The sequence below is a fragment of the Castor canadensis genome, chromosome 8 (assembly GCF_047511655.1).
Source record: "Castor canadensis chromosome 8, mCasCan1.hap1v2, whole genome shotgun sequence".
Classification (NCBI taxonomy): domain Eukaryota; kingdom Metazoa; phylum Chordata; class Mammalia; order Rodentia; family Castoridae; genus Castor; species Castor canadensis.
The window spans coordinates 91,746,235-91,760,057 of record NC_133393.1 but is presented as its reverse complement, the minus strand read 5'-3'; the positions used below and the strand labels follow the sequence as shown (position 1 = coordinate 91,760,057).

Sequence of the window (13,823 nt, the reverse complement as noted above, 5' to 3'; positions counted from 1 at the left end):
GAGAAGGTTGTAGTAACATCTGGTTGTAAGTCTGTCTGCTGAGTTCCCTTAATGATCCTGGAGGCATCTAGGGTTAAAAAGCATTTTCCTGGTTTAAGGGTCATATTTCCATAGCATCATTACATGTGCAGCTGTTTTTCTTTCTACAGTAGCCTCTATAATGGACCTAATAGATCATATAGCCAAGGGAAGGAAGCAGGGAAATATTGTGCATGCTCCCAGAATTAGGCCCACTGCCCTCACCAGTGTTTTAAATCCACCTATGGCAGAAAACCATCCTCCAAACAAGTTATTAGGATCCCATCTCTCCAAGCCTGGATGGGGACATGGGTAAGCTTTGTCATTCCCTCAGTGATCTCCTCTACGGAACTCTCATGGGTAACAGTTGTTAACTGTTTTTTCAGGATTGGACACCTGGGTACAAGTAAAAATGTTTCCAGTGAGGTGGCCACTCCTGAGTTCTAACCACTGCTCCACAAGGTGATAAGTGGGATTGAAGCAGGTAAATTGATTATCATGGGAGCACACCTGATAGATGGTGTGATTGTGAGTGCATGACCTGATAACAGAGCCTGCACAAGAATAGTAAGTGTGGAACAGTAAAGTCTTAGTAACAATACTTCCTGCCCTTGCAATGCACATACATGGGTCACAGGAGGAGGATTTCTGGGCTGTGAAGGGAAAGCAGATCAAGAGCCAAATGAGGACTAAGAGCTTATGCAGGAGTGGAAGAAGAAACAAGTTTGCAGGAGAGGCATAGCCATGTGGGGCCTAGCAGTACTCATCCTTTTTTGTAGTGGAAGAGTCTGAAGTTGGTAGGCAATGTTTTTTCCTTGAAAGGTGCTGCCACTAGGGGGTCTTATTGAGCTTTGATGGCAGTGGGTGTTGTGAGGACAACCAGATGAGGGCTGGTCCACTGAGGTCCCAATGGGGAGGGTCAAAGATCCTTTAGAAGAACAAGATCCCCTGGTTTAACAGAAATTGTTACAGGGCCCTCTGAGGAGTAGGACAGGATCTGGTCTGCCTGTTCTCTGAGAAGTTCCCAGAGGAGGTTAAGATAAGGTAGCTAGTCAGCCAGAAGGAGCACAGTCTGTTGGAGGCAAGTTTTCTAAGAGAAACCAGTGGCCATACATTATTTTAAAGGGGCTCAAAAAGGAAGAGCTTTGGGGAGTCTGTCCCTTTAAGAACACACTTAGGTAGGTGACCTGTGGGAGACATAATTGAGCCTTCTCCTTAGAGACTTTGTATCCCCAGAGGCCAGAAAGTTTTAAAAAGGACTCAGTCACCCTGAAGATGAGGGGCTCTGTGGCTCTGCACTGAAGTAAGTCATCAACATATTGAAGAAGGGTGGCCTCTGGGTAGTGCCAACCTAATAAGTCTCTGGTTAGGGGCACTTCAAGAAGATGAAGGCTGTCTCTAAACTCTTGTGGCAAAACTGTCCAGGTTAGTTGTTGTGAAGGGCTTATGGAATCTTTAAAGGCAAACAGGGTCAGACTGTCAGGATGCAGGTTAAATATGACACTTTTGGATAAGAGAGAGATTTGGCTCATTATTTTATATAAATTTACATTTTTAACTTTGCAAATGTTTGTATCATATGTAGATAAAGTATAGACACCACGCTGTTATTTATGAGACAATCATTTAAAACATATTAGCAAATATATAAATGAACTCTGATTTAGTAGTACTTAAAGCTTGATAAGATTAACAGAAAACAAATAATTTCTTTGAAAAAATCTAACAGTTTTTTTGTAGATGTTACTCAGAACAGAACAATATTAAGATAACCTTGTTATTTCATAGACATAGAGAATTTGATTTTAGTTTGACATGACCTTAAAAATCTTTTAGGCAGCTCTTAGATTATAGTCAATTTTAACTTTGTTACATATTGACATTTACTTATCTATGTCCTTTTTAGTTGTTTACTTTGTAACTTGTATTTTAAAGTTAACTTTTATAAGAATTTTAAATTTAAATAAAACTGTCTTTCTTTTTTGGCTGGTGGAAGAGACTGTCCTCTCCCACCATGGAGATCTGTGAAGGATAAAGCTTACCCGAGAAGTCAGGTAGCACCAAGTAGGTGATTGAGGCCTACCTGCTACTTGGATGATTACCCTGAGCTCCTCTGAGGTGATCTTGAAGGAGGCCAAGGTCCCAGGTCTTTATCAGTACTCTGCCGCCAGGCCCAAGAGGTCCGTGAGGCCTTCACTCTGTTGAGAGTGGGAACGGGAGACTGACCTACCTTGCAGAGACAATGTGGCCATTCTGGCCACATTGTGGACAGAATCCTGGCAGTGGGCGACATGAAGGGCAGTTTTTGCCCAATGTCTTGTCTGGTTGCACTTGAAGCAGGCCCTGGAGGTGTGCGTTGTTATCCAGCCCTGTCTCAAAGTTGGAGGAGGTAGCCTCAGGGCAGCTGTCAAGAGCTGGGCCTTTTACTGGTCTCAAGCCTCATCTCAGTTATTAAATACCTTAAATTCCATTTTCACAAGCTCTCCCTGGAGGGTTTGAGGGCCCCCTCTGCCTGTTTAAGTTTTCTTTGAATATCAGGGAAGGATTGGGAAATAAAAATGAGAGTTGAGAATAATTGTTCCATCCTTGGAAGATGAGTCTCATGCCAAGTCATATCATATGCTTGAGTTAGGTATTTAAATTTTTTAATATAGGATACTGAGTCATTAGAGAAGGAGCCAAGTCTCTTTTCAATTTGAGAGAGGTCAGGGCATATGAACTCTGATAATGCCATCAGCTCCTGCCACCTCCCAGAGTGGGTACAGAAGGGCTGGATGTGCTTGGGAGGAGGTATGGGAGGAGGTATGGGATGAAGGTGGGGTAAGGGTGTAGCAGGTGCTGAGGGCAAGGCTGGCACTGTTGGTTCCTGAGGAGCTGATGGCTCATGGCCAATTGTGATCACTGTAGAAGGAAAATAGGTGGCAGATGTTTGGGAGAGCCAGCAGGGGTGGAAGAAAGGGAGTCTGAGGCATGGGAGGATACGGTGGGAGAAGAGATTGATGTAAAGGACTGGTGGGAGGAGTTGGGAGGCAGGCAGACATAGCCTGTGAGGTTATAAGAGAGTTCAGTGGGAGGGAGAGACAGATTTTGAGGGGAGTTTGTCGCTGGCAAGGAGGATTTGAACAGCATTACAAGATTAGAGCAGGGAGGGACAAGAGCAGAGTGAAAGTAAAGCTTAGATGAATGGAATTTCAGATCAAGATGTAGAAGTGTGTGAAAATCAGAAGTACCGTTTTCAGGCCGTTGTGAATGATTGTCTAGATTGTACTGAGGCCAAGTGGTGTTGCAGTAATAGATCATTCGCTTAGGTTTTATATCATCTTAGAGACCAACTTAGAGACCACTTAGAGGGTGCAGAGAAGGCATCCCAGTGGACACCTCTAATGTACAGTGGGAGGTCCCCATAATGTAGAAGGAGAGAGAGAGCGAAAGAGAGGGAGAGCAAGAGAGAGAGCGAGGCAGGTGCCTTGGTGAGTTTACCCTTCAGGCCAATATAGACCTAGGTCAAGATCTAGCCTCCCTTACGTGACTCAGGCAAGAAGAGCAGAATCGTACAGTTGCTGTTTGGTCATAGTAAACTGAGGTGGGATGTTGAGCTCTCACCTTGGGCAGAGGAAAGGAAAACAGAGAGGAAGAGCAAGAGAGAGAGAGAGAGAGAGAGAGAGAAGGAAGGAGAGTGTCACCTGAATAGGTTCCCAAAGGCAGGCATCCCCAGCTTGGGTTGCCATGCAACAGAGAATGCCCAACCAGTTAGCCAGGCGTTCCTGTGCTAAGCAGTGGGTGCCCCAAGAGGGGGTAGGAGGCATGCCTGTTGCAGCACCTGTGACTTCGGAGACCAGAGAAAGAGAGAGAGAGCAGGTAGCCCCAAGGAGGGTGACACTTACCGAGTCTGAGGAGAAGAGTAGGTCAAGTGGAGAGCAGTGGAAGAGAGAGGTTAATGATGGATGAAAAAGCCGGCAAGGCAGTAAGGTCCGAAATCCACAGTCCGGAGGCACGTGGGGTCAGTTCAGCAGTCTGGGTTCAGGAGAGGGTAGGACACGAAGACCAAGGGAGCAGCCCCAGGCCAGAGCATCCTGTTAAACTCCCGGGTTTCGGCACCAGATGTAAGGTACTGCTGAATAAAGACCACACCACGTGTGGAAAGGAAAGATTTATTAGGAACCAGACCACAGAGCTGGCCCTCCTCCACCCCTGAGATCAGGGAGCAGCAGCTTGGCTGAAGTGAGTAGTGTGCTTTATAGGAAGGTCCAAGCCATGGGGGAGGAAGAGAGTTTCTGGCCTCTGATTATCTGTGACCACCAGGTGGAACAGGTCAACGTGCCTGGCTAGTTGAGTAACTGAAAGTTCCTGAGGTGTTTTGCAAGCTGAGAAACAATCAGAGAAACAAGCAGGGGAGTTGGGCAAGCAGTCATAATCAGGGGGTCTGATTTCAGTGCTAGCCTCGGGACCTACACCACCCTAAGAATGCCAGGGACCTAACAAAAATGATATATTGTTGGAACAATTGCTGCTTTGATCTATTTGCAATAAATTTTTCCTTGTAAAAAGTACTGTGGGACTATGGATTTAGCTCACTGATAGAGTCTTTGCCTACAACATGCAAGGCCCTAGATTCAATCCATAGCATAGCAAAAACTAAAACAAAACAAAAAGTCCTGTGATGTTTTAGGAAGAGTTAGCCAAGTTAGCTCTTCACAGTTGTGTACAGTAGTCTGTTCTTATCCACTGTTTCACTTTCCTCAATTTCAGTTACCCCTGGTCAACTGTGGTTCAAGACCATAGTAGAGTTCAGCAAGATATTTTAAAGGAGACAAAGGCACATTACATAACTATTACAATGTTATAATTGTTTCATATTATTTGTTATTGTTAATCAATTATCATGCTTAATTTATAAATTAAATTTTATCAAAGGGATGCATATTTAGAAAAAAAAACATTGTATATATCGAGTTTGGTACCATCCACAGCATCAGAAAGCCACTAGGGAACTTGGTGTATAAACCTTGCAGAAAAGGAGGGGTACTGAATAGGTTAGTGAGGGCTTGTATTAGCAATCCTGCTTTCCCCAAGAAAATGAGTGGATACATGCTCAAAGCTGGGACATAAGCGTATCCTTTACTGGAATTTAAATTTCCAGCAGAGGAAAAGAGTTGAAATTTCTTGAAGTAAATATTTCAGAAACATAAATTTTTCATGGTTTCTCTCATATGTGGAACCTAAATTTAAAAAAAAGAAAGACAGGAAAGTTGAAGTTGGGGGCTATTTGAGAAGAAAGGGACCAACAGGAAAGTTAGGGAGGATGACAGAGGGTAATGGAGGTGAATATAACAAAAGTACATTACATATGAAAGGAAAGTGGAGAAGTAGAAAAGAAACACACTGAGAAAGAATCTGCGACCTTCACAAGCAGCAGGCCTTTATTAGGGAGAGGAGACCTGAGAGGGACCCTCGGCCATCAGAGTAACGCTCTGAGAGGGGCGAGAGCACGCCTGTCTCACAGGCTGGGGATTTTAAACATCCTGCGGCAGGAAGAGGGAGGTTGGAGGGGGATGGGCATTAGGTAAGATGGTTGGGAGGGAAGATGGGGGAGGTGTTGGACATTAGAGAGGAAGTCATTAGAGTTGGGCAGTATGCATGCTGTAATCTCAACATTCCAGCAGTTCCAGCATTTGCATTATTTTAGTGTTTCCTGACATTCCAGCAACATACATCTATTTCAATTGATTAATTAATATTTCCAATATTGTGGCCTTTCATATTCCGATTCTGTTTGGAAAATTGCTTCATTTTTCATTTTCTATATTCCTGGAATGTGAATAGGCACTCTTCTTTTTCAGCCTTACCATTGTGTATGCACAGCTGTTGCCAGATAGGTGATCTAAGGAAACTCTGGTCAGAACACTTCTAGGCACTTCCATCCTGTGAGAGCAGAATTTAGGCAAGATGCAAAAATGTTGTAAAAGTGACAGTAACATTTATTGAACTTGAGGGGAAGGTACCACAACAGAAAGCTCTGGCCAGATGGCATAGAAAACTCCAATCTTTGCTTTAAATGGCCTTTGTAAGTTGAAAGGGCAAACAGCAGGAAAAAAATCTGGGTGGATTTTGCAGAATGGGTTAGGGTGATTAACAGATTTGATTGACAAGGCTTGTCATACAACATGGGACACTCTCCACATCCACTTAATGCTAACTCTCAGGTATTTTAATTACATGTATGAGGTGTGGCTCAATATTCATGTTTTAAGCAGAGGGTTTTTACTTGAGAGGTCCTCAGGGGCAGAATTCCCCAAAGGCTTCCTGTCTTTGGTGAAATTTACAAATGCAAAGGATTTACGATTGAAGAGGACAGCTAAGATTTTACAATTATAAAGACTTTACAAGGGGCTGCAGGTTTGGCTCAAGCCATAGAGCACCTGTTTTGCAAACTCAAAACCCTGAGATCAAATCCCAGTTAAGAGAGAGAAATTCCAGGAGTCAGGGGAAGAGGAATAAAGGAGAATTACTGAGGGGGTGACTTTCAATTACGAAAAATTATAAGAAATTCTGTAAATGTCACAATGTATCCCCAGTGCAACAACAATAAAAATAAAGATAAATTTACAACTGCAAAGATGGCATTAGTCTGGGTTAAGGAGTTTAGCATGAAATAACTAAGAAAAGCCTCATGACACCTGAGGGTCCCCAAATCACTATTGCTAGCCTGCCTCACAGCCACAACAAAATAAAATGCATATGTTTAAATACTTACCTTTTGCTTAAGTCAGTCAAAGTTAATTTACATAAGTAATTTAATTTACCAACAAGCATTCAATCGAGGATACTGATGCCAATCATTAAACTGCCAAAAGCTATAAATAAATGAATGAATGCTTGAATATTAGTAAAGGAAAGAAAAAAGTATTCCAAAAATCTAGAAGTAATATTCTGTAAAAGTAAGAAATATGGAAATCAGCCTTTGTAAGAGTTTTGTTGTTGCTTTGTTTTTCTTTCTTTTTAACAAAACTGGAATAAGTAAAAAATGAATTTGAAGTGGATTCTTTTCTCAGGTTGTTATCAGTTCTTCAATAGCCTCTTTTACTTTTTTTCATCTCTCCCATTTTCTTTCCCTCCTTCTCTCACCCTCAGCAATAACTTCACTCACTGAGATAACCAGGAAAATACATTACAAACAGAATTTTATTGCATTTATTTCCTATACTTACCTCACAGAATGGGGCAAAATGATATCTCATACTCAAAAGTAAGAATAAATATTCCAATATCACTTCAACATTTTGATATTTTTAAATTTCAGCTACCCCAGTTACTATAAAAATTTAAATCCCATGGTGAAACTATCCTAATACCAACGGAACAAGCTCTCATTGCTGATTTACAATGTTTAATTTAACAAATTTTAACTTACATTTGTGAAACTTGAATCAGTTCTTAATTGTTACATGCAACTATCTGAAACAAAGAATCTTAAAATCCCTATGGTAGAAAATACACTAAATACTGCATAAATGCACTAAATATTTGGTAAACACAATACATATAGTGTAAAGATAAAATGTATCACTTGATGTTACCATACAATAAATATGTGTGCAGGTTCAAAAAGTTGTATCCAGGGAAGATGAACAATGTAGTACAAAAAATAACATTGAAGAAACTGATGTAATCTTCAGTCCCATAAGATCTTAGCACCATATTCAAAGCTTTCTCCTTTTTTACAATTTTTTTATATAGTGTTAAAGTCACTTCTAAACAGGGACTTATGATGTACAGGATAGAATGTAATCTCCAAGCTCTCTTGGGATGTGGCAGAATTTCAAAAGCAATCCATTCATCATTGAAAAAACAAAATACTATTTCAATAAGACCCAGCAACATATTGGAATGACAGTGGGTGGCTCTGACAGAATGGTAATGGCACAAAGTAACAAGAAAGCAATAATGTAAATGCTACTTTTCATAGGAGGTTTGTAAACCCAAAAAAAGATTTACTAGTGAAACTGTTTGTGGAAATTAGAAGAAAATAAGAGCTACCTGAGTTCAATACTTTTGAAAAGCATTCTACCTTGGCTTTTTAACTTTTCCAAAATCATTTGCACATTCTTTGAACATTCATTTAAACCATGCCAATTATGATGTTACTCCCTGGAATACTGTAATCTGGTGTGGGCTATTAAATGGGAAATTTAATTCACTATATTTAAAATGAAAGTAAATGGATCTAGACTGCATTCTTACAAATAATTTATTGTGTGCTGCCCACAGTACTTAATAACTCACACTGGAAAGATATAGCAAAGAGTGAAAATCTAAGGCTAATAGGGATACAATGGAAATGAATAAAACCTAAATTTAGACAAGGAATCTTCCAAACTAATAATAATCTGTTCCAAATACCAGTTTCCCAAGTGATTTGGATCCCTGTTTCACTTGCAAATGGTATTTTTTTTATGAAATTAAGCATCAAAAACACCTGATAGATTCACAGATTTAGAAAAGAGGAGACAAATGTAATCTGAATTTATTAAATAAGTTAGCTTCCCTCTTTACTTATTAGATAAAAATTATTATTTCTTAAATCCCTTATCCCAGTAAGCACCCGCCTACAATATACTGTGCAGCCATCAAAGGAGGCTTTTCTATCTAAACAAAGACAGAAAACCAAAAAAAACTTAATCAAGTATTTGTATTTTAGATTTTCATAATGCTCAACATATGGACAAAACTGGCAATTGTACTTTACTTCATAGTTTTTGTCAGTGGTTATGTTGTCTAGACTTAGGTGTTATAATTGTTTATCTGAAGCATTACTTAAATTACTTGCAAAACAGTAACTGTGGCACGACTTTCTCTCAAATCTGGCTTCCCTAGATACCTGTCCAATCTGTAGGACACTCTTTTAATAACCCTTTTCTCAACTGCCATTTGATGTTTAGAAATAGTCACATTTTTAACTTACCCTATAACCAAACTAATGCACACATACACCAACACACACATACATGCACACACCCATGTACACACATATAATCCAACTATTCATGTGGGTTATTGTAAAGTCTTCATATAGCTTTGACAAAGATTTTCAAACTGAATTCATTTTAATATAGTACCTTTGCTTACAGTGTTTTCCTAATGATAGAATGTCTAAGCTGAAAAATACTACAAATATCCTGCTATTGTTTTCATTATATTAGAGAGAAGCAGAGATGACCATGACACTCAACAAAGACTACATAAAGTCTTCCTTTAAATCAAATCAATGTAAGAACCTATGTAAATGCTACAGTATACCCCCACCCAGCACAAGAATAAAGAAAAAAATCAAATCAAAGTAATTTTCCATATTTCTACTTTAGTAGAACAAATACAACTCTTTTTATTTTTCTTTTCCATTTCCTCTTCACCGGGTACACATGTTCTTACATCTTCAATAGATCACCAAAAACAAAACACACACTGGCATTTATATCTAGTGTCACTTGTGTATAAACCCCTTGGAACACAGTTTTCAAATTAAACTTTGTATATAGTATTTTCCATACCTAAAGGAGAAAGAATAAAACATTATACTTCACCAGGCACCATGGCTCATACCTATAATACTAACTACTCAGGAGGCAGACATCAAGTAAATAATGTCTCAAAACCAGCCCAGGCAAATAGTTCTCAAGAACCTATCTCAAAAATACCCAAAGCAAAAAAGGGCTGGAGGCATGATTCAAACAGTAGAGTGCCTGCTTAACAAGAATGAGACACTGAGTTCAAACCCCAATATCACAAAAAAAAAAAAAAATTGCTATTTCCCATTCACATAACATATTATTACATGGAGAGTAAGAAATAACAACTATTTGCAGAAATGCAGCAAACTTTCAAGTGTCCAGAACTTTCACATGTAATATTGCCTGAGGAAAAGTGAATAATTTACTTAGAGCATCCTTTCTAGGAAATGATTGGAATAGAATGCCTGAGGATTTTCATTTCCTTTTAAAAATTCATTTTAACCTGAAATGACCAAGGCTAGACTATCAGGCAGACAAAAAACAATTGGTGGGACAAAGAGTAAAGCAATATTAGAGTAAAGCAGATTTAGAGTAAGACTTTCTTCTTCTGTAAGACTTTTCTCATTGCATCTTTTACATCCTTATTTCTTAGAGAGTAGATTAAGGGATTCAACATAGGTGTGAACAAAATGTAACATACTGAAGCCACCTTACGAAGTTCAGTGTTATTTGGAGGTGTGAGATATACAAAGGAGACAGTCCCATAAAGCAAACTTACAACCCCCAAGTGGGAGCTACAAGTAGAGAAGACTTTCTTTCTCCCTTCACTGGAGCGGATCTTCAAAACTGTGGAAACAATATACATATAAGATACTATAATAACAATTATTGTGGGCAAAATAATGAGGACAGCCAAGCTAAATGACACCATCTTATTCATAAAAGTATTAGAACAGGAGATCTTTTCCATTGGGTTTGAATCACAGTAGAAGTGATCAATGACTCGGGAGGCACAGAAAGACATGGAAAATGTTACACTGATTTGCAGGATGGAACTGACCCAACCACAGAGATAGGAACCAGCTACCAACTGAATGCAGACACTTCTTGACATGCGGACACTATAAAGAAGAGGACTGCATATGGCAATAAAACGGTCATAGGCCATGGCTGCCAGGACAAAGGCCTCTGTTACCATGAAAAGTGCATAAAGGAACAGCTGAGCCACACAACCTGCAAAGGATATGGTCTTTTTCTGAGAAAGAATGTTGACCATGGCTTTGGGTACAATAACAGTGGAGTAGGACAGGTCAATGATGGAGAGATTGCCTAGGAAGAAATACATTGCTGTGTTCAGCCGAGGATCAGTCACAATGATGCCAATCATGCTAAGGTTCCCCAGGAGAACCATCCCATAAATAATCAGGAATAGTAGAAAGAGGAGACTGTGGAGCTCTGGACGGACCCTGATGCCTACAAGAATGAAGTCAGTCACTTCTGAATGGTTGTCTCCTCCCTTGTCACCCATGGCAAATTTCTGCTTCAAGGTATAAGAGAAAGTCAACACACACTGTCCACTCTGTTATCACAAAGCTTCACATTAAAGAGGAGTTTGTAGTTGGCATATACTTTCACATACATTATTCCATTAAGTTTATACACAGTGGACTAAAGATGAGAAATGCTTTGTTGCCTTTAAGGTAACACAACTGGATAAAAATGGAATTTTTATCTGAAGGAGAAGTATGCTGTATTTAAGATTACTGGTCCACATAATCTCTCTCTACCTTATCACCTGAAAAGGCTTATGAGTTTCCATTTGTGACTAAAATAGTAATTTCAAAATATGAAAGTCTGAAAAGTCCCTAATGCTAAGAAAAAGAGACACTTCCTTAAATTTAGATTTATCATTTAATACTTACTTTTCTCATTAATTATAATTTGCTTCACTGCAGTAATGAAAAAAAATAAAGGAACAGGGAGCTAAAAGTACATCTCAAGGTAACATGAATTTTCTACCAAAAAGAACTCTTACAACTACAAGTAAATTAACAAGAAGTTTGTTTTCTTTTTACTTAGAGATCTTTTAAAATATAACCAATCATCAGCAACTAGAACTAGTCAAATTGCATTTGAATGCAAATTAAAATGTGAGAGAGGTATTTATATTTTTATCCTATAAAGTTTGATTCTGCTTTTCCTATATAAGTCTGTCAAGAAATACTCTTCATCTGAAACTTTTTTAAATTCTAGAAAAAAATTAAAAGCTGCAAAGTAAGGAATCAATCAAAATGGCTGACTATCTAAATGAATATATTAGATTGCACAGAAAATTTTATTGAACTAATAAATATGTATTAAATTCCTAGAGCATCCAAATCATCCTATTTGGATTTGGCTGAACTTTTAAACAACCAAAACAACTTTGATTACTTTGAAGTATTTCTGCTTTTTATCTTTATATGAAACAACAAACTCATTGTCAATTAAGTTGCCTAGAAACCCCATTTTCTTCTTTGTTATTCATTCTTTCCAGGAGTGGTATGAGTAATAAAAATTTACAAATGATCCAGAAAGTTTCCTTCTCAAAATTGAAATTAATGGTACAGTAGCAATCAAAATTAAGAAAGTATGTAGAGGTTAGCTTTGACTTGCCATTCCTCCCTCAATTGTAAGTTTCTAAATTACATTTTGTTTTTCTAAAGTCACTCAGATTCCATCGTTTTCCATCTTTGTTGCCTCTCCCAACAACTTTCTCAAAATAAGCATAAAATACATATAAATTCAAATCAACAGAAATAGTGATTATATCTGATAATATTAATATTCTCAATTTCCATCCTCACCCCTTTGTTCCATCATGTGTTTGAAATTTGTTCAAGAGACTTTATAAAAATTTGGTTTTAATGGTAGAAATGAATTAACTTCACATGAAGATACCTATATTGTATTCCAGTAGAATAGAATGAAGTTTTTGGGATAAAAAACTGAATGGACTAGATCCAAGCACTAACTGCTATTTGGTAGTTGGTTTCCAATGGGAAAAGAAAAGTTGTTACAGAGAATAGGAAGGTCTAGGAGACCTTCCTAAAATCATTTTACACATATCTCTATCTTCTATAATAAGTCATGACCAAATTTGTATGATTGTGATTCTCATCTCACAATGTGTACTACACTAAACATTCTATTTTACAAGTATATGTAATTTCTATGTCAGTGATATCTGAATAGGACTTTTTATTTTAAAACAGTAATAAGATTATATGGCCTTGATGCTTGATGTTATTTAAAAATAAAAGAAGGAACTTGGGAAATGGAGACTGAGAGGATTATGGTTCAAAGTTAACCCAGGCAAAAACTTTGTGATATCACATCTCAAGCAATGTCTGGGTGTTGTGGCACATGCTTGTCATCCAGCTATGAGGGGACACAAATGAGGATCATGGTACAGACTGGCCAGAGCAAAAAGCAAGACCTTATCTCACAAATAACCAATGCAAAAAGGACTGGCAAAGTGGCTCAAGTGGTATAGCACCTGTCTAGCTAACATGAGGATGAGGACCTGAGTTGTACCGCCACCCCTCCAAAAAACATGGGGGTGAGGGAATAAAAAAAGAAAAGGAGTACATAAGGAAGGAGAAAAGGTCTTAAATTTTTTTTTTTTTTACCAAATCAAGTGCTACTTTTTGGATCCTGTATCAATGAAAAGAACGTATTTTTCAATGATAATCCACTTTCATTTGTCTGATCATTCATTAATATGTTCAGTAATATTTTGAAGCATCTTTTTGTGGTATTATATTTCATATTGAATATGAAGATAAAACCAGATTGAATGCAAGACTAACTTATTATATGATATGATACAGATATAAAACATTTATTACAATATGATAGCTATCTGTAGTTCACTAAATGATGAGCAAGAAATAAATACATTCACTGCTGACTTTTTAAATTACACATTTTTTAAAAATACTAAACAAAAGATGATGAAAGTTTTAGCTAAGAGGTTCTATAGGTATACATAGACTTTTGATACCAATCCTGACTGTAATGATCCGAGACATGTTCTGGCCACATTGTGTCATGAATTTTGATTCAGAAAAATTTTCAAGATATCTGTGAAGAAAGCTGATGGTTCTAACCTAGAGTAATAGAATGCAGTAGAATAGTATTGCTCATGGCTTGCAAGCAAAATTATGTAATATATAATTTGAAAAGTCTTCATAATCTATTATCTTCATAAAAAGAATAACAAATAATCAATGTTAAATATGAAATAGTTGAAAT

The 13,823-nt window shown here is 38.0% G+C and overlaps 1 protein-coding gene across 1 annotated transcript; it reads right to left on the bottom strand.

The window, feature by feature from the left end:
• Positions 1 to 10,113: 10,113 nt before the first annotated feature.
• LOC109679773 (olfactory receptor 9K2-like) lies at positions 10,114 to 11,055 on the bottom strand. Its single transcript, XM_020154852.2, has one exon. The coding sequence runs from the start codon at positions 11,053 to 11,055 to the stop codon at positions 10,114 to 10,116; it is 942 nt and encodes a 313-aa protein (XP_020010441.1).
• Between the last annotated feature and the right edge of the window lie 2,768 nt (positions 11,056 to 13,823).